The sequence below is a fragment of the Hypanus sabinus genome, chromosome 5, assembly GCF_030144855.1.
Source record: "Hypanus sabinus isolate sHypSab1 chromosome 5, sHypSab1.hap1, whole genome shotgun sequence".
Classification (NCBI taxonomy): Eukaryota; Metazoa; Chordata; class Chondrichthyes; order Myliobatiformes; family Dasyatidae; genus Hypanus; species Hypanus sabinus.
Window position 1 is genome coordinate 156,812,686 of NC_082710.1, and position 22,160 is coordinate 156,834,845.

The 22,160-nt window shown below is 45.4% G+C and overlaps 1 protein-coding gene across 6 annotated transcripts in view; it reads left to right on the plus strand.

The window, feature by feature from the left end:
- The first annotated feature begins 891 nt into the window (after window positions 1-891).
- LOC132394489 (PHD finger protein 1-like) overlaps window positions 892-22,160 on the plus strand; it is a 75,060-nt gene continuing 53,791 nt past the window's right edge. Inside the window, exons 1-5 of one of the 6 annotated variants that reach the window (XM_059970706.1) lie at window positions 892-1,037; window positions 1,555-1,742; window positions 11,377-11,563; window positions 20,097-20,308; window positions 21,820-21,901. In XM_059970706.1, coding sequence (XP_059826689.1) covers window positions 20,138-20,308; window positions 21,820-21,901 — 253 coding nt within the window. In that variant the 5' untranslated portion in view covers window positions 892-1,037; window positions 1,555-1,742; window positions 11,377-11,563; window positions 20,097-20,137. Of the gene's footprint in view, window positions 1,038-1,554; window positions 1,743-2,260; window positions 2,588-11,376; window positions 11,564-20,096; window positions 20,309-21,819; window positions 21,902-22,160 lie in introns of those variants that run through there. The other 5 variants (XM_059970707.1, XM_059970709.1, XM_059970710.1 and 2 more) reach the window with 5 other exon arrangements.

Genomic DNA, 22,160 nt, shown 5'->3' on the forward strand with positions numbered 1-22,160 from the left:
TCACCCACCCCTTCTCTGCAACCAGGTGTGTTGTATCTTTAACTTTCCCCAGTTCTGCTGAAGAGTCATTGAACTGGAACCCTAAACCTCCGTGGGTACCGAGTGACACCTCGTTTTTATTTCCGAATCCTCAGCATCCGCAGCATTTTGCTTTTGGGTCACTAGCAAATGCTCCGTGGGCCAGGCAGCATCTGTGGAGGAAGGAGCACAGTTTGCATAACAGGTCGCTGACCTTGCTTTTGCACTTCTGAGTGTGCAAGTTTACTCTTTGCAACAGGCTGCACCTCAGGAAATAAAAATGATACGATTACCTCCCCAGAGTAGTCACTTCATTAGGTACAGCTGTATTTAATCAGCCAATCATATGGCAGTAACTCAATGCATAATTTATTTATTTATGTGAGATACAGCAAGGGACTGGTCCTTTGAGCCATGTTGCCCAGCAACCCCCGATTTAACCCTTGCCTAATAATGGGACAGTTTACAATGACTGATTAACCTACCAACTAGTCAGTCTTTGGATTGTGGGAGGAAACTGGAGCACCCAGAGGAAACCCACGCAGTCATGGGGAGAATGTACAAACTTCTTGCAATCCATGGCAGGAATTGAACCCCGGTCACTTGCTAAGTGCTAACCACTACACAATTGTGCTTCCCCCCCCCCCCCGCATAAATCATGCAGAGATGGTCAAGAGGTTCAGCTGTTGTTAAGACCAGACATCAAAATGGGGAAGAAATGTCTAAGTGTCTTTGACGGTGGAATGGTGCCAGACAGGGTGGTTTGAGTATCTCTGGAACTGCTGATCTGGGAGTTTTACGTAGAACAGTCCAGAGAATGGTGTGACAAATCAAACCAAACCATGTGAGTGGCAGTTCTGCAGGCGAAAACGCCTTGTTAATGAGAGGTCAGAGGATAATGACTAGACTGGTTCAAGCTGACGGGAGGGCGACAGTAACTCTAAAACCACAAGTTACCAGAGTATCTCGTCGAAACGAAGTGAATCGGTTACAACAGAAGGCCACGAAAATACACGCAGGTACCTCCTGTACTTAATAAAGTGGCCACTGAGTGTATATCGCATTTTATTTATCAACACAACACGGGTTGCTCTTCCCAGTAAGAAAAGCAGAGGTGAATTTAAGCGTCCGTGCTTTTTAATCGTTGCTTTTGCTTCGTGGATCGTTCTGTCCCCACCCCTGCTCCCAGACACAATCTGGCCAAAAATAAACTTACAACCAAAACCTCTCCATGAATTCCTGTGGCCATTTATTCCGCAATTAGCCCAGTTCCTTTCCCTTCCTCTCTCTCTCGATCTATCTATATTTGTCGGCGAAATTTATATCCTTGAAATGCACTTCGAATAACAGGGTGCAATTTCCAAGAAACCTGCTAGTATATTTTTGTTTGAAAAGGAATAAAGTATTTTGCAACACAAAGTGTAGATTACATAAGCGGCAACAGCCCTGCAATGGTGCTGGGCGGGGGGGTGTGATCGGATACAAGTAGACATGCACGCCTGTTTATATAGTTCCTCTCTCACTTTCCACACGCAGATTGAATTACAAACGCTGGACCGAAATTAGCTGCAGTCCTGCGTCACAGAAAGATGGCGACTGGTTAGGATTGGTGGAGTCGTTTATGTGTGGTGTGTGTTTTCATCTTAGTTGCGATCTTCCCTGGGACGAGCGTACTTGGGCGGGGAGAATTAGGGAGAGGACGGAGGTGTGACCTGATGCTACAGGTGAGTACTTTCACTGCGCCGAGAGGGGTGGGGTACGATTAAACCTGTGTGTGTGAGCACACACGTACGTATAAATAAGAATACATCAGACATCACACCAGGTTCTCCGCACTATCACTTCCTCTTTTGCAGGATGGATTTTGTAACATGATCCAGTCTGTTCTCACTTTTAAGTTTCTCATTCCCATGTGTTAAAGCAGGGAATGCCACGGCTGGGAGAGTGGGGGGGGGGAGAGAATGAAAGCCACTTCCCCTCCCCTCTTGCAAAATTCTTCTAAGGTTTGCTACCCCGAAGCGTGTAGTGACTGCAGGGTTTTAGACACAAGTTAACCACCGCGAGATTGTACTGCTTGGTGGTGAAAAATGCCCCCGTCTCTGGGAACCTGAGGGATGGAGTTTGGGATCTTTGCTACGCAGCGTTCGCAGCCAACCTCGCTCCGTACGCTTCCGGGGTAAGCCTGTTCCCAATTATTTTTCCGCCTGCCTCTCTTTCTCTGTAAAGTTGGGTGCTGCGCCAATGAGAGGGGGCGGGAGAGGACCGGCTTCCGCGACGCTCCCTCCCTCCCTCTGCTTAAATGTGTAAACTCATTCAGACCCAGTTTCTGCCGCGGGGTGGCTTAGCGTCCCGGAACTGAGGTCTCGGCCTGTGGGGGAGCAACTATGAAACTGAATTGCGCAGTCAGGGAGGCTTGCTGCTGACTTGCACAGTTCTTTCATTTTAAAAAAATGTAAAAATCCCCACATAATGTCGCTATTGGGAGCGTTCTACAGAACCCACCTCCGAATCATGCCGGGGAGAATGGACAGCTAATTCCTTAAACAACCTATGCTTCAGGGCGACAAAGGTGGGTGATTTGAGATGTAAAGGCGATGACGGAACTTTTGAATTACGTTTAGAGTACCTTTATGTAAAAGACAAAAAGGAAAAAAATATCAGAACATTCAGCAGGTCATAAACACGAGAGATCCTGCAGATGGTGGAAATCTTGAGCAACACACACAAAATGCTGGAGGAACTCAACAGGTCAGGCAGCATCTATGAAGAGGAATAAACAGTCGACGGTTTAGGCCAAGACCCTCCAGCAGGCCTAGAAAGGAAGCCAGAATAATAAAGGGGAAGGCTGAGAGGAGAATACTAGCTGGAAGGTGAGAGGTGAAAACAAGATGGGGGGGATGGGGAAAGTAAGCTGGGAGGTGATATATGAAAAAGCTAAAGGACTGAAGAATCTTATAGGAACAGCGGACGGTGGGAGCACTTCATTTAGCTACTTGCACAACTGCTGTAACTACAAAGTTCAAATACATTTAATATCTAAGTGTGTATGCTAGATATAACCTTGAAATTTGTCATCTTGCAGGCAACTACAAAATCAAAGAGACCCAGTGTGCGGTGGGGGGGGGGGGGGGGTGAGAGACAAACCATGCAAACAAGTAACATTTAGAACTAAAGTTCATGAAAATGAGTCCACAGCCACAAAGCCAGTTCAATGCTGTACCCAACCCAGGACTCTGTTAGTTGCAGGCCTCAGCCTCAGTTCAGCGCAGGGATGGGTAAACCTCAGGGAATGCTGGCCCATCACTCCATTCTACACTATGCAACATTGCTACATGCATACTGAACACTACATACATTCTGCCTTCTGTTTCTGTTTACCCTCTCAGTGTGCTTGCTTTATGGCATGATTCAAACGAAGGCATTGACAACAATAAACTAGCCAGTTGAGTTGGATTAATGTAAATAGATGGGTGGTGGCCAGCACAGACTCAGTTTCTGTGTTTTATGGCCACTTGAAGACTTGAATTCTTTGAGGAAGGAAGGTGAGGGTATGTTTTGATGTTGGCCTTGTCGGGTGGAGGCCCTGTACCGACCGCAGGTTGGTCAACAAAGTGAACCTGGGGACTCCAGCCAGTGGGGGTTTTCTTGATTGAAAGTATGGTATCAGCGCGGTACTGTAAGGTTTGGTACTCATTCCACTGCTTCTTGGTATGAATATTCATGATGTGGGTTAATTAGATTTTTTTAAAAAAAGGCTTAGTTAAGAAGTATTCAGATGCCACCATGAAACTGGCAGTGTAGTTGATGGGAGGGGTACAATGGATTGCAGGAAGATGCCTATGTTCTAGACAGACAGAAAACTGGCAACCGGAATTTAATGTCGAGAAGGGTGAGGTTGTATATGTGAGGCAGTGAGGTAGGGCCGGGGGATACTCAGTCAATGGGAGGATAGTGAGTGGTGTGGAGTAACAAGGACTTTGGAGTGTAGGCACACAGGTAGTAGGACACGTCAATAGGTGGCTGAGAAGGTGAAGGCCACATTTCTTAATAAGAGCAAGGAGGTTATGCTAGAACCTGCTACCCATTTCCCCTTCCCTGCCCTACCCATCAACTCCCTCTAGTCCCCCACCTTCTTCCCTTTATTCCATGGTCCACTCTCCTTTCCTATTCGAATCCTTCTTCAGCCCTTCACTTCTACCTATCAGTTCCCAGCGGTTTACATCACCCACCCACCCAGCTTCCGCCTCACCTGGTCCTACCTATCTCCTGCCAGTTTGTAATCCTTCCTCTTCCCCACTTTCTTATTCTGGCTTCTGCCCACTTCCCTTTCCAGTGTTGGTGCAAAATGCTGACTGTTTACTCCCGTCCTGGTCTGGTGAGTCCCTCTAGCATTCTGTGTATGTTGCTCAGATTATGCTAGAATCGTAGACAACATTAGTTGTATCACGCTTGAGAACTAAGTGCAGTTCTGGTCACCACGTAACAGGAAAGGAGTGATTGCAGTGGAAGGGATGTGTCGGGTTGGACCCAGAGCTGGTTGGTTGTGACTAAGAGGTAGCATTGGCTAGACTGGGGTTGTTTTCATTGTAGAGGAGACCAAGGGGAGCCTTAACTGAAGTGTATAAAAGAACAGTTGTAGATTGAGTCAGAAAAATATGCAGAAAATGCAAAGGGAATGTATCCTTTGGTAAAGGCCAGACTCGATGGGCCAAAGGCCCTCCTGTATGTCTTAAGAAAATTTGAGAAATAATATGACTTGTTTAGCAATTTTGAGAGATTAAGAAAGCTGAGGATGCCCATCATCCATTCCTACGTGTGCTCTGTACAATCTCTGTCATTCCCTGGTTGAGCTCCACCAGTGATCTGCCAGGGTTCTAAACCTGATGGGGCTGTCTCCTTGCATCACCTCACCACAGGTACCAGCCTTATGGCAGATCCCACAGAGATGGCGTACCCTGTGATGGATTTCGGGAGGTCATAAGTAAGGAGAAAGTATACTTTAAATGGTAGGACCCATGGGAGCATTGACGTACAGGGAGATGTTGGGGTCCTAGTCCATCGTGGCCACATCAGTAGATAGAGTGGTAATGCAGGCTTGTGGCAAGCTTCAGTTCATTGGTCAGAGTGCTGAGTATAAGAGTTAGGAAGTTGTGTTGCAGCTGTTTAAAACTTTGCTCAAACCACGTAGCATTGTGTGCAGTTCTGGTTGCTGCATTACAGGAAGGGTGTGGAGACTTCGGAGAGGGTGCAGAAGAGGTTTACCAGGATGTTGCCTGGATTGGAGAGTACTAACTACAAGGAGAGGTTGAACCAACTTGGACTCCTTTTTCTAGAGCATCAGAGAGCTGATAGATTGTATAAAGTTATGAGGTATGGATGGTCTTTTACATAGGGTGGAAATATCCAGCACGTGAAGGGGGAAGGTTTAAAGGTGTTTTATGATTTCTTTTTACATAGACGGTGGTGGGTGGCTGGAACAGGCGGCCAGGGTGGAGGTGGAGGCAGATATACCAGCAGGGATTTAGAAAGACAGGTGTACAGGTAAGGGTTGGAGGAATGTGGCTTCGTGCAGGGAGATGAGACGAGTTAAAATTGGCATCATGGTTGAGACAGACACAATGGGCTGAAGGGCATGTTCTTGTGCTGTGTTGTCCTGTGTACGTTTATCCAGCCTCGTCCCCAGGGTGAGGGACTTCACTGTGTTGTTCACAGAACTTGCCCCTGGGTTAGGCAGCTTTTAGCCAGGACGGGGATTTCGGTTGGAGAGTGGCCCGTCAGTCATTCCCACTCCTGACCTTGGGCACTTCACCCCAGTGGTGATGGGAGACGGCAGCACCAGCACCTCCCATCAGAGATCTTTCACTCCCCATTCCATACTCCCACCCAGGAGGGTCCTCTGAGGAACTCCCTGATGGACAGGAATCCTCCAGCCAGAGCTCATTGTTGCACGTTGCAGGGGCCTCACATTTGGTTCATCATCTTCTTTGAAGGTCTCAGCACATGTCTACCTCCATCTCCTCCTGCCCCGGGGCTCACCATTATGCACCACCCATTTCTGAGCCTAATATTGTGGAACTTCAGACTTCTGTACCTCCTTCCTTACAGTAGCGGGGTGGGGGGGGGGGTTAAGGTGACTGTAGTAGTGTTACAGAAGGTCCAGCCCCTCAAGGGTGATGGAATCAGGGTTTGGGGGAAAGCACCCCCCAACTGAGTGTTTGGTGGGAGTACAGCATCCAACACTCCACTACATCCTGTCAGTCTGGAGCCTGCTTATAGGGTCAGTGGTTGAGGACGGGGTGGAGGGGGGGGCCAGGGCCTTCTGGTTACTGGGCAGTTCAGGATGCGAGAAAGGAGGTCCGGACTGGTGATTGCTGCTTGTCTGAGAGTCAGGAGCCTCTGCAGACTGCCCTGAGGTGGTCCCTGTCAGAGGGGTGAGTCCTGCCTGGAGCTGTGCTCCATCCCAGTGACGTGATACCAAACCTGCCATCCTCTGGCAGCTCAACCTGGAGATCCTGTTGTGTCTGTCGGATAGTTGTGCACTTAGAGCACAGAAACTGACTGTTCAGCCCATCAGCTCTGTACTGACCATCAAGCACCCATTAAACAGATGTCCTCCCTATAATACCATCAATTTCTCCCCACCCCCCCCACCAAGATTCTACCCCCATCACCCACACAGTAGAGCACAGTTTGCAGCAGTCATTTGGAAGTTATCCCTGGTGTTTGTGGGATCTTGCTGTGCATCATTAGGGTTCCACAGATCCCATCGCCCCCAGATTTAGAAATGCCATGTGAACGTTGGATGCATAGGTTTCCCCCGCAATCTGAAGGTAGAGCGTTCCTATGAAACCATTTGTAATCTGAAATGTCATAAAGCGAAGAAGCAATTACCATTAATTTATATGGGAAAAATTTTTGAGCGTTCCCAGACCCAAAAAACCCCCCACCAAATCAAAGCAAATAACACATAAAACCTAAAATAACACTGACATATAGTAAAAGCAGGAATGATAAGATAAATATACACCCTATTTAAGTAGAAATATTGTAGGTATGGTGCTGTTGTTTCACTTATCAAACTCGGGAAGACAGCGAGGCAAAATCGATTTGGAGAAAAAAAATCGGCGCGTACGTACGCACACACACACCTATGCACGTATACGCATGCGCAAACAACTGCCCGCACAAGGCTTCATGGTCATTGTAGTCTTTCTCGGGGTAAACACACATATAAAGCGGGCATCTTTTTTGGTTAGTGAAAACAAGTACTAATGTAGGTCTTTCGTAACAGCGAGTTGTAAAACGAACGCTCGTAAAGCGGGGGGCCACCTGTACTTCCTCTCTGGACAGGCCTGTTCCTGTGGAGAGGTGGTGGAGCACTGCCATCTACTGATCTTGTAGTGTACTGCACCTCGTGAACATTTTGGTGTAATTGAAATTGATTTATTATTGTCACATGTAACAACCAAGATGCAATGAACTGTTTGACTTGCATACTGTTCATTCATGATTACACAGTGCATTGAGGCAGGGGAAGGTAAAACAGTAAAAGATGCAGAATAAAGTGTTAACAACTACAGAGAAAGTGCAGGTAAACAATGAGATCATGAGGTAGATTGTGAAGTCAAGACTTCAGTTTATCATTCTAGAGAACAATAAATTAGTCTTTTAACAATGAGGTAGAAGCTGTACTTGAGCCTGGTGGTTTCAGGCTTTTGTGTGTTCTGCCCAGTAACAGAAGGGAAAGGAGGGAATGCCTGGGGTTGGGTGGGGTCTTTGATGTTATTTCGTTATTTATTATTTATTGAGATACTGCACGGAAGAGACCTTTCCAGCCCTTTGAGCCATGCCACCCGGGAACCCCTGATTTAACTCAAGCCTAATCACGTGACGATTTACAGTGACGAATAAACTTATTAACCAGAACAGATTTGGAATGTGGGAGGAAACCGGAGCAACTGGAGGAAGCCCATGCATTCCACAGGGAAGACGTACAGACTCAAGACAGATTTTGTTAGAATTGAACTTTAAACACCGATGCCCGAGCTGCAATAGCCTCCTACTAACCCCTATGCCACCGTGGTGCTCTCTGCTATTGTGAAGCAGCAGGAAGCGGACACAGTCAATGGAGGGGAGGCTGGTTTCTGTGATGTGCTGAGCTGTGTCCACAACTCTCTACAGATTATTGTCATGGGCTTACATAGCCAGGATATAAATGCTATGGAAGTCCACTGTTTGCAGCAGCAACACTGTACATTGCAAACATAAACTGCATAAACTAAAATTGGCATAAGTTTGTATAATTTGCATGACACAATCAACAAATAAACATAACTGCATTAGTGCAAGTTGAGGGACATGTAGAATTGAGATCTTTCTAGTTGGTTGATGGCCGTGGGGAAGAAAGCTGTTAAACCTTGAGGTGTGAATCTTCAAGCTCTTGCTTGGAGTCAGCATTGTAAAAAGGGCAAGGTCTGGATTGTGAAAGTTCCTGATGATGAATGTGGTCTTCCTGAGACATCACCTAGTGTAGATGTCCTCAATGGTAGAGAGAGTTATACCCATGATAGAACCACACTTTACAGCCTCTTGTTCACAACAAGCCAGCTAACATCTGTTCAGGTGCATGAGTGAACTTCCTGTGGGCAAACTGAGTGTGAACACGCAACACCCCTCTCGTGTCTATAATCACGCAGTTAGTATCTGGCATCCCAGCTTGGATCATAAGCATCTCAGAATCAGATTTATTATCACTGACTTGTATGACGTGGAATGCATTATTTTGTGGCTTCAATATAATACGGAGACATAGAAGTACTATGGATTAAACATAAGTAGTGCATGAGATGCAGTGTGGAACAGGCTCTTCAAGCTATGCTGCCCAGCGATGCCCAATTTAACCTTAGCTGAATCATGGGACAGTTTACAATGACCAATTACCAGTATGACTTTGGGCTGGAGCACTGGAGGAAACCCATATAGACACAGGACGATTGCACGGAGAGCAGCAGAAAATGAATCCGGGTCACTGATACTATAAAGCGTTGTGCTAACCAGTACGCTACCATGCTGCCCCAATAATAGGGTAGTGTCTGTGATTCATTCAGAAATCAGAGGGAATGGAGGTGGCCCTGAGTAGTTGAGTAGGGGTTTTCAGTCTCCTCTCTGAAGGTCGATATCCGGGATGGTGAGGGTTCTTGAGACACCGCTTTTTGAAGACATGCTCGATGTTGGGGTGGGTTGTGGCTGTGTTGGAGACGGCAGAGACTCTGATCTGAAACAGGAGGAAGCTGGTCTCTGTTGCTTCTCTATTCAGATCACATCACAGCAAAGTATTAGCTGAGCAGCATCTTCCTGTACCTATACCTTATCCCTGATTTCATAATCAAACATGTACTGTGCTGCTGCAAAAAGCTGATTACCATGGCACTTACTACACTGAGTGCAAGTGCCCATGACAATAATAAGCTTAACCTTGAACTCTGGGTGGCCTGGTAGTATAGCGGTTAGCATAACGTTATCACAACACCAGTACAGGATTCAATTCTTGTCGCTGTCTAAGGAATTTGCATGTTCTACCCATGACAGCATGGTTTTCCTCTAGGCACTCCAGTGTCCTCTTATTCTCCGAAGACTTGTGGGTTAGTGAGTTAATTCATGACATGGGTGTAATTGGATAGTGTGGACTTGTTGGGTTGAAAGGGCTTGTTACCATGCTGTATCAACATGGTCAATCCTACTGGTCCTGTTAATTCCATATTGTGAGGGCTGATGTTTTTTTTTGCTCTACTCTGTGATGACCATAATCTGTTTTACTGCCCGGTTGAGTGGGAGATGTGGTGTCTGTTGCACAGTGGGAAGACGAGCAAACACACGACTCCTCGAGGGGGTCAGTAGTGCAAAGGGTGAGCATTTTCAAGTTCCTGGTTGTCAACATCTCTGAAGATCTATCCTGGGCCCAACATATCAACACATTTAGAAAGGCAGGAGATCAGCTGTATTTCATTAGGAGTTTGAGGAGATTTGTTATGTCACCAAAGGCTAGCCAATTTCTACAAATGCACTGTGGAGAGCATTCTAACTGGTTTAATCTCTGTCTGCTGTGGCAAGGCAACTGCATGGCTTAGAAAAAGCTGCAGAAGGCTGTAAACTCAGCCAGGTCCATCATGGGCACGAGCCTCCCCACCATCGAGGATATCTTCTAAAGGTAATGCCTCAAAAAAGGGGCATCATTCATTAAGGACCTCCTTCATCCGGAGCATGCTCTCTTTGCTACCAACCAGAGAGAAGGTACAGGCGTCCGAAAAGACACATTCAGCATTTTAGGAACAGCTGCTTCCCCTCTGCCGTGAGATTTCTGAACAAAAAATGAACTCATGTACGCTGCCTCGCTATCTTTGCTCTTTTTTTTTTACCCTACTTGTAAAGTAGATATACTGTGTACACATGCACAGTAGATTCCAATTGATGGGGCCACTGGTTAATTGGGACAGCCACTTATTTGGGACAGCTTCTAAGGAACAAAAGCAAATCAAGAAAATAGCTGGGATCCCCTTCCTTTGTTTGGAACACTGTGCCGCTTGCCAAATGCTCTCTAACCAGCATCATTCATGTGCATGTCGTGTGACAGTTAGACACTGCACCGTGCTTAGAACAAACAGTTTATAAATAGTGTCACTTGTGTGTGCTTGAATTCAAGCAGCACTGGTAGTTGGCAAGTAATGAGCAGCAAGACATTCAGAACTGTTTTGCTCTTTGCGGTTTCAAGCATTCGGGCTTGGAGATGCAAGAGACAGCCAGGAATGAAACTGAAATGATTTAATTACTTCAACAAGCTAGGAATAATGAAGAGTTTAAAAGGAATCAGTAATTTTCTTGAAGGTTACGATGTATTGTACTTGTGGTAGTACTGATAGTTCTAATCTATTCTGTATTTCATTTAAATAATTTGTTGACCAGTAGTGTCATTTTTTTTTAATACCTTTTTATCTATTTCTATGAAATTTTGGCTATTGGGGCAGCCACTTAATTGGGCCAAAATGTGCTCCTGACATATCCCAGTTAACTGGTATTTTGTTGTAATTTTATGTGTTGCATTGTGCTGCTGCAAGGCAACAAATTTTACCATAGATAATAAGCCTACTTCTGATTCAAAGTCAGGTTTAATGTCATCTGCACAAATAACGAATGAACAGGTGCAATGGAAAGTTTACTTTCAGCAGCATCACAGATAGACGATCGGATCATCAGCATCCACATGTAAAACACAGCTTAAGCATAAATGATGAACAATTTGTGAAACTTGAGTGCACCGTTCTTGTTCTTTGCTAGTTGACCAGGTCTACTCTCCCTGCACAGCTCTGAGGAAACGCTCCTGTGGTACCACGACATGTGCTCCCGCTACCTCGCTCAGCACAGTGACCCATGCAAAGGACCCGTGACAGGATCGCATTCCGAGCGAGAAGGGGTCATCTCTGAGCCTCCAACACACTGCCCCCTGGTTTAACTGGTGGATCCCACCCCTGCAACCTACCCCAGCTCGGACGTAATTTTGATTGCCAGCTTCTGAGGATGGGGTGGCCCTTCATGATGGGGAACAGCACGTCAAGGAATGGCATAACTTGTGGCCATTCAGCCGGTTGACTCTTTAGCTGCTTATTGGTGCAAATGCCCATTCAATCTTGAGCTGGTGATTAAAAGTGTTAACTAAGTCTGTGTCCCTTATAGTTTTACATATTGAATTCCCGCAGTTTAGGAGCTTAGTTCAAAATTGATGTCTTGCCAATTATCCTTCAAGGGAGATTGTTTAAATTTAAGAGACTGGCGGAAGAAGACCTGAGAGCTTGAGTGGATTATAAACAGAAAATGATTCTTTGATGTACTCCAGTCCCAGACCATTGAAAACTTTAAAGACATGTAAGAGAACTTCAAAATCAATTCTTGATTTCTTGAGTTCACAGACAGAATTGTTTAATACAAGAAGCCAGTGCAGAGTAGATAGTACAGGAGAGGTATGTACCATCATGCTGGTTTTGGTTAAAAGTCCAGCAGTGGTGTTCTAAATCAGTTCAATTTTATAAATAAATTGCTTTGGAAGATCAGTAAAAAGCTCATTGCAGTAATCTTGTCTATTTAATATAAAGGCTCAACAGAAATACACTATTGCATTTCATCTGCATAACTGGAAACCAAGCTTATGCTCTCTGTGATGTCTCCTAAGGGGAGCATGAATAGTAAGAGTAGGGGATCAAAACAGCTTCCCTGAGCAATGCCACAAGATGCCTTATAAAATTGATCTCCAAAGCAGACAAAATTTTCTCTCTTAAGATATGTGAATGAAACCAATTGAGGGCACTTTTAGACAGGGCAGCCTAATTCTCAAGGCAACCTAGGAGAACATTGTACGGAACTGTGTCAGAGGCAGTGCCAAGACCCAGAAGAATTAGACTGAGACTTGGCATCATTACTGAGGCAATTTTATTGCAGGCTGTTTCCGTGCTGTTTTTTGATCTAAAATCTTAACTGAAACTTCTCTAGAATATTGTTCTCATTCAAAAAGTCATTGAAATGATTGAAAATGACTTTCGCCCAGGAATGGAAGATTTGATATAGGCCTGTAGTTAGCTGTACCTCCTGACGAAGGGTCTCAACCCGAAACGTCGACTTACTTTTTCCTCTAGATGCTGCCTGGCTTGCTGCGTTCCACCAGCATTTTGTGTGAGCTGCTTGAATTTCCAGCATCTGCAGTTTTTCTTGTGTTTGCGTAGTGCCTCACTTTCAAGGTTTGGCTTTTTAAGTAGGAGTTTGACAGTAGCAGTTTTGAAGGCACCAGTGAAAAGCTCCAGTTTCAAGGGATGTGTTAATAGTTTTCCTTAACAGAATTAAAAACACTATTAAAATAGTTCTGAAAAATGTGTTGGGGACAGGGTCCAGACAGTGGGAAGACTGTTTTATCTTTGTTTCAATCATATAAAGTTCTGAATCCGAAATACTAGTAAATTTTGACATTGCTCCAGTCTTTTTGAGGTTGGCTTTAGTGGTTACCAGTATCTGTAGCTACATTCTCCCAGTGGAAGTAATTTTGTTGATTTCAAAAAAGTATTAAAAATCCCTCACATTTTGTGGAGATGCTTGACTGAGGATATTACGGTTTGGACCAGTGTTCAACAGTTGGCTTATAGCTGAGAATAATATTTTTGAATTGCCACTATTTTTGCAGAGCGTATAAAAGGGACTAGTTTTTCCTTGAAAATAGTACAGCGGGCTTCCAGTTAAGTTTTCCTCCATTTTCTCTCAGCTACTCTGTACGATCTCTCGAGTTTGCAGACAGAATTGCTTAGCCATGGCAAAGCTTTAGCCCAGATTGGGGCCACTGTGTTCAATATATTTGTCAAATGATTGTTGAAATAATCAACCATTTGATAAACTTAGCTAGCCAGGCAGCATCTATGGAAAAGACGCTTCATCAACACGTTCATTTCATTTACTGAGGAGTTTAGGTCACATGGATTAGGTAAACTAACCAGCTAACAATGCAAATTTAATTTGCATTGCAGCATCAAGAAACTGGTTTTTAACTATAATTTCTTACATGGTCTTGGTTACAGGAAGGAGGCAATCAAAACTTACTGAACAGTGATCAGAGATGGATCGGACAGAGAGACATTGACAATATTTAGCCCCTTTGGCATTACCAATTCAAGTGCAGCTCCAAGTTGATGGGTGGGTGTGGTGACATGCTGGGTAAGATCTAGGCTGTCGGGTAAGCTCATGAATTCAGCTGTCAGAGGGTTTGCATTTGAGAGATCATTAATATGAATATTGAAATCACTGTCATAGTTCGATATATATCAGAGGATGAGAAATCCGAGAGAAAGCAGGCACTTGGTCTCGGAGGGTGATGAATGTTAACGCAGAGGGCAAGATCTGTGCCACAAATTTTAAATATATTTAGCTCAGAATTTGAAAAACTGTTGGCAGACAGTGGATTGCAGCTGAAATGCTTTTTGAACATGGTAGCAAGTCCACCACCTTGTCCACTAAGCCTTGGCATGTTCAATCTGTCAGTCGGGGACACGCTGTAGTTCAGATAACTGGCTGTACTCATTTGCTCTCAGTAAACAACATAGATTAAAAGTCTTATTTGAAAGATATTTCTCATTTAAAAGAGCTGGCTTAAAGAAAGTAGCCTGGAGTATTGTAATCTGGGGGCCCTTCCAGTGACAATGGTCTGAATAGGATAGGTGACATCTACAGAACTTTTGGGTAGTGAGGAAGAAGTATCACATGCTCCATTGATTGTAAATACTGATACCGGCAGGTTTGCCAGACTGCAGTGCAGTATGTTTGCAGATAGCATCCGTGAGCCCAGACTCTTTGGGTGAAGACCAGCATATGTTCCCATAATAGATTAAAATTGTCAGTGAAGCCAAAGTTCAGCATCTGAGGCCAATCATGCAGATTAAGAAGCCTGCCAAAATGCCTAAAGCTGCAGAATTGGTCCAGAGTTAAAAATGCCCTTGTACTGATTTTTAGAAATTCAGAAACCACTAAAGTCGCGTTTCAGCAGCTCAGATTGTTGCTGAACAATGCCAATTGTGCTGATGTGGTAAGGATCCTTTTTACAGACAGTTTGTCAGCAGGCAAGGGAGCTCGTACATTATATCAGGAACTCTAACGCTGGGAGAACAGTCACTCTTAGCTAAGTGAGAGGGGGCATGGGATACTCTGAAAGCTGGTATTGGACTTAATGGACTGAGTGACCTATGTAAAGCTCATTCGCTTTCAAACTATTGGCCCAGTTCCCTTTCATAACTTGACACTTTCTACCTGATAGAAGGTGAGTTTAGCCCATGTTCTGGGCTATCGCTTCTCATTCTGAGTTAAAGTGAGCAGGGAAGTTTCCCCTCTGCAGTGGCATCCAAACTGAGATCCTTCCCTGTACACTGTGGACCTGGGGCAGAGGGTCTGCAATAAGCCCTGATTGCGTAGTAAGTTTTCAAGCATGTACCCGGACCTCCCAGCTACTTGTCACTTCTGCAGGCTGGAAGAGACGGTGTACTAAGTGTACATGGGGGGGTGTCAGGCTGCAACCTCTATTTCTGCATGTCTGAAAGGATCTGCTCCTCACCCGTTGGTTACATTTAGACCAACGCTCTGACAGCTGGTGTGGAGGGAGGGTGGTCGAGTCAGACAGAGCATGTCCTGGTAGTCTAGTCATGGCCGAACGGGCCATCTGTGGGTCCTGGAGGCAGGCACCAGTGGGCATCCCCTAGACCAGGGGTCAGCAACCTTTACCACTGAAAGAGCCACTTGGACCCGTTTCCCACAGAAAAGAAAACACTGGGAGCCGCAAAACCCGTTTGACATTTAAAATGAAATAACACTGCATACAACGATTTGTTTTGCCTTTATGCTATGTATAAACAAACTATAATGTGTTGCATTTATGAAATTGATGAACTCCTGCAGAGAAAACGAAATTACATTTCTGCATGCAACAAAAACATTTTGAACTCCGAAAAAAAGACGTTGGTTGAAGGTTACTTTTAAGTAAAATACTCAACGTCTATTTGAGTCCTTCTTGTATTTATGAAAAACGCCAAACTTAAATTTGCCGCCAGCAGCAAACCAAAAATAACGTCAGCCAGCTGTCAACCTGAAAAATAAAAGGACTATTTCACTGAAAAATGAAAACATATGAATATACGTAAAATAATAGGCAATTAAAATATTTATCATACTTGTTCAGGTTGACTCACACCTGACAATGCAGTCGTATTCAGTAGGGATGGATCGATGCTTAGGGGAGTGACCGGGAAGGATAATGTGTTTTTTTCCTCTCTGAACTCACAGAAGCGTTTCCCAAACGATGTTTGCATTGCAATGATTGCAGAATGTAAATACTCCGAATTTATCATGTCGTGACCTTGTTTGAACTCTCTCAAATTGGGGAAGTGAGACAATGTGCCTTTCTGTAAATCTCTGGCAAGCAACGTCAACTTGCGCTCGAATGCCAAAACATCCTCCAACATGTGCAGGGCTGTACGTCCTTACCCCGTTGAAGAGCTGTGTTCAGCATGTTCAGGTGCGCTGTCATGTCTACCATGAAGTGTAGCTTTTCCAGCCACTCTGGCTGTTCCAGCTCAGGAAAGTTGAGCCCTTTGCTGCCCAGGAAAGTTTTCTCTTCTTCCAGACACGCGACAAAGCGTTTCAGCACCTCCCCTCTGGACAGCCAGCGATAAAAACATGTTGTAGCGGTTGCTACACGCAGTCAGTAAACTGCAGTCAAAGATAGCTTTATTCGAACTAAACAGCCTTGCTTTTAAGCCTCCCTCAACCCGCCCCCCATGGGCGCGGATGCTGCAAAAGGCACGTACTCACAAACCCCCGTAGGCTATCTCCCTTAGCCTGAGCGCTGGCTAATTGTGAGCCGGTTCGGATGTATCAGGAAATGGGTCGCCACAACGTCTTATTTAGATTGTACAAGATCACCATAATCTTCAAATTTAGAATTACATTTCAAAAACTAACAAACTAACATAAAATACATTTTAATTAAATACTGACCATGTAGCGGGGTGCGACACGCAGCGCTAAAATTACGACACGGAGTCGGTAACTGCAGTCGAAGGAAAAAACTTTATTCGAAATCTTCAGCCTCACTTTTAAGCCTCCCTCAACCTGCCCCCCATGGTGCAGAGGCTCCAAAGCTCTGTGCTCGCAAATCCCCGTAGGCTATCTAATAGTGAGTCGGTTCGGATGTGCCAGGAATAGGGTCGCCACAACCAATTATTTCGCAAAGCAACAGGGAGCCGCAGCACAGACGTAAAAGAGCACATGTGGCTCCGGAGCCGCGGGTTGCCGACCCCCGCCCTAGACTGACTGCCTGTCAATCTTGTGGGGGATTTTTCATACCCAGATATCCCTGGGGAGGATCACAAGGTGAAGTGTCCACAGGTATCGTGGAGGTATTCTGGGACCATTGGGCATCCTAGGTAAAGATGGGAATATTTTAAGTTAACAAGTGTTTATTGTAGTCTGTAGTGACTTGTATTATAGTCCTTGTGTCCTGATGAAGGGTCAGGACCTGAAAATTCGACTGATCATTCCCCTCCATAGATGCTGCCTGATCTGCTGAGTTCTTCTTGCATTTTGTGTGCATTACTGTGGACTTCCAGCATCTGCAGAATCTCTAGCTTATGTACTTGTAATAAGCTTGTTTCTTTTTTTTTAGAAAAAAAAATCTGTTGCTGATTCCAGCCCATCCAAATCCTGGTCCACCATCAGTGATGAGAAGATTTTCCTGCAAGCATACACACGCACACACATCCCGTCCCATCTCCCGGGCTCCTTCCACGTCCACACGCTGAGGTTAAAACCAGCCAAACTGCTCTCTCCATGCCAGCAAGCTCCAGCTCCCTGCAGACCTGGGCACACAAAGCACCCGACGCTGAACCAGTGAAAGAATTCAGCGGCCGGGGCAGCATCTCTGGGGGCAGAGAGATGGTCGACATCGTAGGAGCGGGGGACTGAGAGTGTCGAGAGGTGGTGTTATCGATGGGTGGGTGTGATGCAGAGGCCAGCAGGTGATGGGCAAAACCAGGTGAGGAGAGAGATGGAGGGCATATGGGCCTAGTGGAGGAGTTGGCTGGCGGGGTGGGGGTGGGGTTGTTTAGAAACAGATAAGGAGAAAGGGTGAGAGCTGGAGACAGATTCTGGAAGGCGATAAGTGGAGACAGAGAAAGCTCTGCTGGAATCTGATGAATAAGGATGGGGATAAATGGAACAAGATAAGGGAAAGATGGTGGACCTTGATGCAGGCTAGAGCAGAGGTGTATTGGTAATTGGTTGTTTTCTCAGATACAGTGAAAATCTTTTGTTTGCCTGTCACCCAGGCAGATCATTTTAAACATAAGGACATTGAGGTGGTAATAAGAAAACAGAATGCGGGAAGTGCAGTGCAGGGGGACAATTAAAGTGCAATGACCACATCCTCGCCATGGTTTGAAAGCTCATCTACCTCAGTGACCTGGAGAGCGAAGTGAGCTGGAGTCAGAGCTTTATTCTTTGGTTCTTGGTAGGGTCACCCATGCCAATCAGCGGAAAGGGTAGAGGCAAGGCTAAGAGTGGTGCACTGCTCCTCCAGGTCTTGGGGGTTTAGCTCAGGGCTAACAACCCTGACTGGAAAAACAAAATTGTTACAGAAACAGCAGTGAAGATTCTCTCTACATCTCAGTGCAACGGTATTCCAGTCTCTATTTAGGACCGGCGTGACTGACAGTTGTGAAAACCGAGAGGAAGCTACTAACGCGATGAAGGAAGCCCTGACATCACCAGAGACAATAGTGTGGTATAGATTAGGAGATCAAGCGTTCCTCTTTATCATCCACTCAAGACTCCTGTTATTGCTGGATAGAAGCTGTCCTTGAGCCTGGTGGTGTGTGTTCTCAAGAGTTTGTATCTTCGGCCCAGTAGGAAGAGAGAATGGGTGGAGTCTTTGATTGTGATGTCTGCACAGTGGGGAAATGTGGACAGAGTCCATGAAGGGGAAGCAGGTTTGCGAGGTGTCTGCTGTCCAGCCGAGTGGAATCTTCCCATCAGCAGCTTCCCTTCCCAACTTCCAGGAACATGACTGAGCTCTCCAACTTTTGCTGGTCTCCCTCCCTGCTATGATTAGAACTGGGTTATTATTGTCACATGTATGGAGGTACTGTGGAAAAACTGGTTTTATGTACTGTACACACAGATCAATTCACTGAGGTAGTATAAGGTAAACAATTGCAGTTCAAGGTATGTTTATTATCAGAGTATGTATACATTATACACCCTTGAGATTCTTTTCCTTGCAGGTAGCCACCAAACAAAGAAACCCCAGAACAACCCATTTAAAAGAAAATCAAACACCCAGTGTGCAGAGAGGGAAACAAAAATTGTACAAACAATAGAAGTAAGCTTATAGCTTCAGAAGTGAAGTTTTATGAAAGTCAGGAAGCCAGACCTCACTGCAGCTGCAGCAGGCCACAACCTCAGTTCAACGTAGAGCTGAGGGACAGTTTGTTGTCTATTGCTTACATTCTGTTCTATCGATTTGCTAAGTATATCTGCAGAAGAATCTCGGGGTTGTATGTGGAGTCATGCATGTGCTCTGGTAATAAGTTTTAATTTGAACATTGAGCTTTCAATGTCACAGAGCAGTGAGCAGAACTGGCCCGTCCCTTGCCTCTTGTACCAACACCCTGACTTTTTCGCTCTGGCCTGGCTGCTGAAATCATCTAAAGCTCAGGTCACTCCTTGCACTCGAACCATTCTGAGGTCAAGACTCTGCCACCACGATTTGGCCCCTACCCAACCTTTCCAATTTGGCTCAGTCTTAAATTGGTCAAACATTGGGTCTTTCCTCACTCTCAGGGATGCTGTAACTGCTTTGACTCTGCCTCCGCTTGCCTCGATGTTGCCTCACCTGGCCTTCCCATTGTTAGTGTTAATCGTTATTAATAAGGTATTTAGTTGTTTTCTTTGCTGCCTGTAAGAAGTCGCTGAGTTTCTCCTGCGCCATCTTTAACTGGAAGATAGAATGCAGAATAAAGTGTGTAACAGATACAGAGAAAGTAAAGTGCAAGATGATAATGGGGTTGATTGCGATGTCAAAAGTCTGTATTATAGTACTAGGCGCCATTAAGTAGTTTTATAACAACGTGGTAGAAACTATTTGCGCTGGTGTCTTGAGTTTTCAGGCTTTTGTATCTTCTGCCCAATGGGAGAGGGAGAATTGGGAATGCCTGTGGTGGGTGAGGTCTTTGATTACACTAACTGTTTTGCTGAGGCGACAGGAAGTGTGAACGTGATCTCTAGAGGGAAGGTTAGTTTCCATGATGTGTTGAGCTGTGTCCACAGCTCTGTGAATTTTCATGCGGTGGTTGGTTGCTGGACCAAGCTGTTATGCATTCGGATAGGATGCTAATTCTGCCATTCAGTTCTGACTTTCTGTCTCTTTCTCTGCTTCTCACTTTATCTCTCTCTCTCTCTCTCTCTCTCTCTCTCTCTCTCTCTCTCTCTCTCTCTCTCTCTCTCTGCAGCTCAAGCCCCCTCCCGAACCCTTCTCTCCCTGCCAAGCACCATGGAGAACAAGCCTTCAGGGAGACGTTTGAAGGCCAGGAGAGACTGCACTCCGATGAGCAAGAGGAGAGCCCGAGGGGGCGCTGAAGGGACCCACACTCGGCTCTGGGAGGGCCAGGACGTGCTGGCTCGCTGGAGCGATGGCCTGCTGTACCTGGGCAAGATCCGGAAGGTAACAGTTACCCAGAGGATGCACTCAGAACCTCAACCTCTCGCCTCGTTGTCCGGACCCTCCAGGTGAAGCAGTGAAAGTTTCATAGAATCAGGGTCGGAGAAGGAGATGTGACCAGCAAAGGTCTTTGAAAGTATGGAGGGCTTTAGCTGGACAATGGGCCTATGTAGGCAAATAGAACTTGGATCTGTGCGGAGTCTGGGAAAGAAATGGAGCAAAACGTCAGAGGGATTGGTTAAATTAGGACATGGAGCCAATGAAACGATTGGAACAGGAACCTTAGTCTAGTGTATGAGGGTGATTGGAATGGGTGTTTACGGGGTCACTGGGCAACTGGAACCACAGCACGAATGCAAAGAGTAGTTGTTGGGCTTTATGTGCAGAGATGAAGAGACATTTCAGCAGATGCATGAATCATAGTCGAGTTTGTTATCACTGACAAGGCTTTTGGTTCTCCAACTCTGGGGAAAACATTGATTGCATTCAAACGCTCTGTCCTCTTCATAATTTTTTACACCTCTATAAGACCACTACTCTCTCCCCTACTTTCCAATGAGAAAGTCTCAAACTCCCTCCATAAATTCAAAGTTCGAAGTGTGTATATGTCACCATACACTGCTGAGATTTATTTTCTTGAGGGCATTTACAGTAGAACGAAGAAGTACAAAGAAATTGATGAGAAACTGCACACCAAAGGCAGACAAACAACCAATTTGCAAAAGGCAAACCGTAAATACAAACAAACAAATAAATAATACAAGAACATGTGTTGTAGAGTCCTTGAAAGTGAGTTTTTAGACTGTGCAATCATCTCAGCATAGAGGTGAGTGAAGTTATCCACACCTAATTGCTGAGGGGTAATAACTGTTCCCGAACCTGGTGGTGTAGGTCCCAAGGTTCCTGTGCCACCTCTCCAATGGCAGCAGTGAGAAGTTGCAGGAAATTGAGAGAACTTGGTCCCTCAGGTCCCAGCAACGTTCTTGTATGCCTATTCTGCACCCCTTTCCATTTGATAACATCTTTTCTATAGCAGAGTGACCACACTGAAGACCATATTCCAATGTGGCCTCACCATGGCGTACTACTGCAGCATAACCTTCCAGCATCTACATTCAGTGCCCTGATAAGGTCAGCATGCCAAAGCCACTTTCACATTCTCTCTGTCTCTGATGCATCTGTCACAGAACTAAGTAGTTCTACTCCTTAATTCCTCTTTAAGATCGATTGGGGAAAAGTCCAGCCACCCACTGGGAAGTGCGGTCAGGATGGGGAATGGTCTCAGAGAGTTCATGTTTCAGAAGCCTTCACAACTCTTTGTAAGGTGCTGAGATGTTGGGTGGGGCTTGGAAGGGGAGGCTTCCTTTCTTGCCCAGTTTCTGCTGGTAATGTGTTCTGGACAGATCAGTACCAGCATTGAGTGTGGTTCAGTCCCCACCAGTGCTGCCAATGTGTAGGCCACAGACCTTGTGGGATCACACTCACTGCCTGCCTTCCATTCCCTTGGTGTGTAGGTGGACCGCTGGAAGCATATCTGCCTCGTTCGCTTTGAGGACAACTCCGAGTTCTGGGAGATGTGGAAGGACATATACCCCTGTGAGTATCTACTCTGGTCAGACCATCCTTGGAGTACTGTGTTACATTCTGGCCGTATCATTATAGGAAGCACAATTAAGCTTTAGGGTGCTTGCAGATGAGATTTACCAGAATGCTAGCTAGATGAGAGAATGTGTTAAACAAGGCAAGATTGGGTCAGCTAGAACTCTTCTCTTTGGAGGAAAGGGGGATGAGAGGAATCTTGATTGAGATGCTTAAAACTATAACAGGAATAATAGTGGGCAGCCAGCATCTCTTT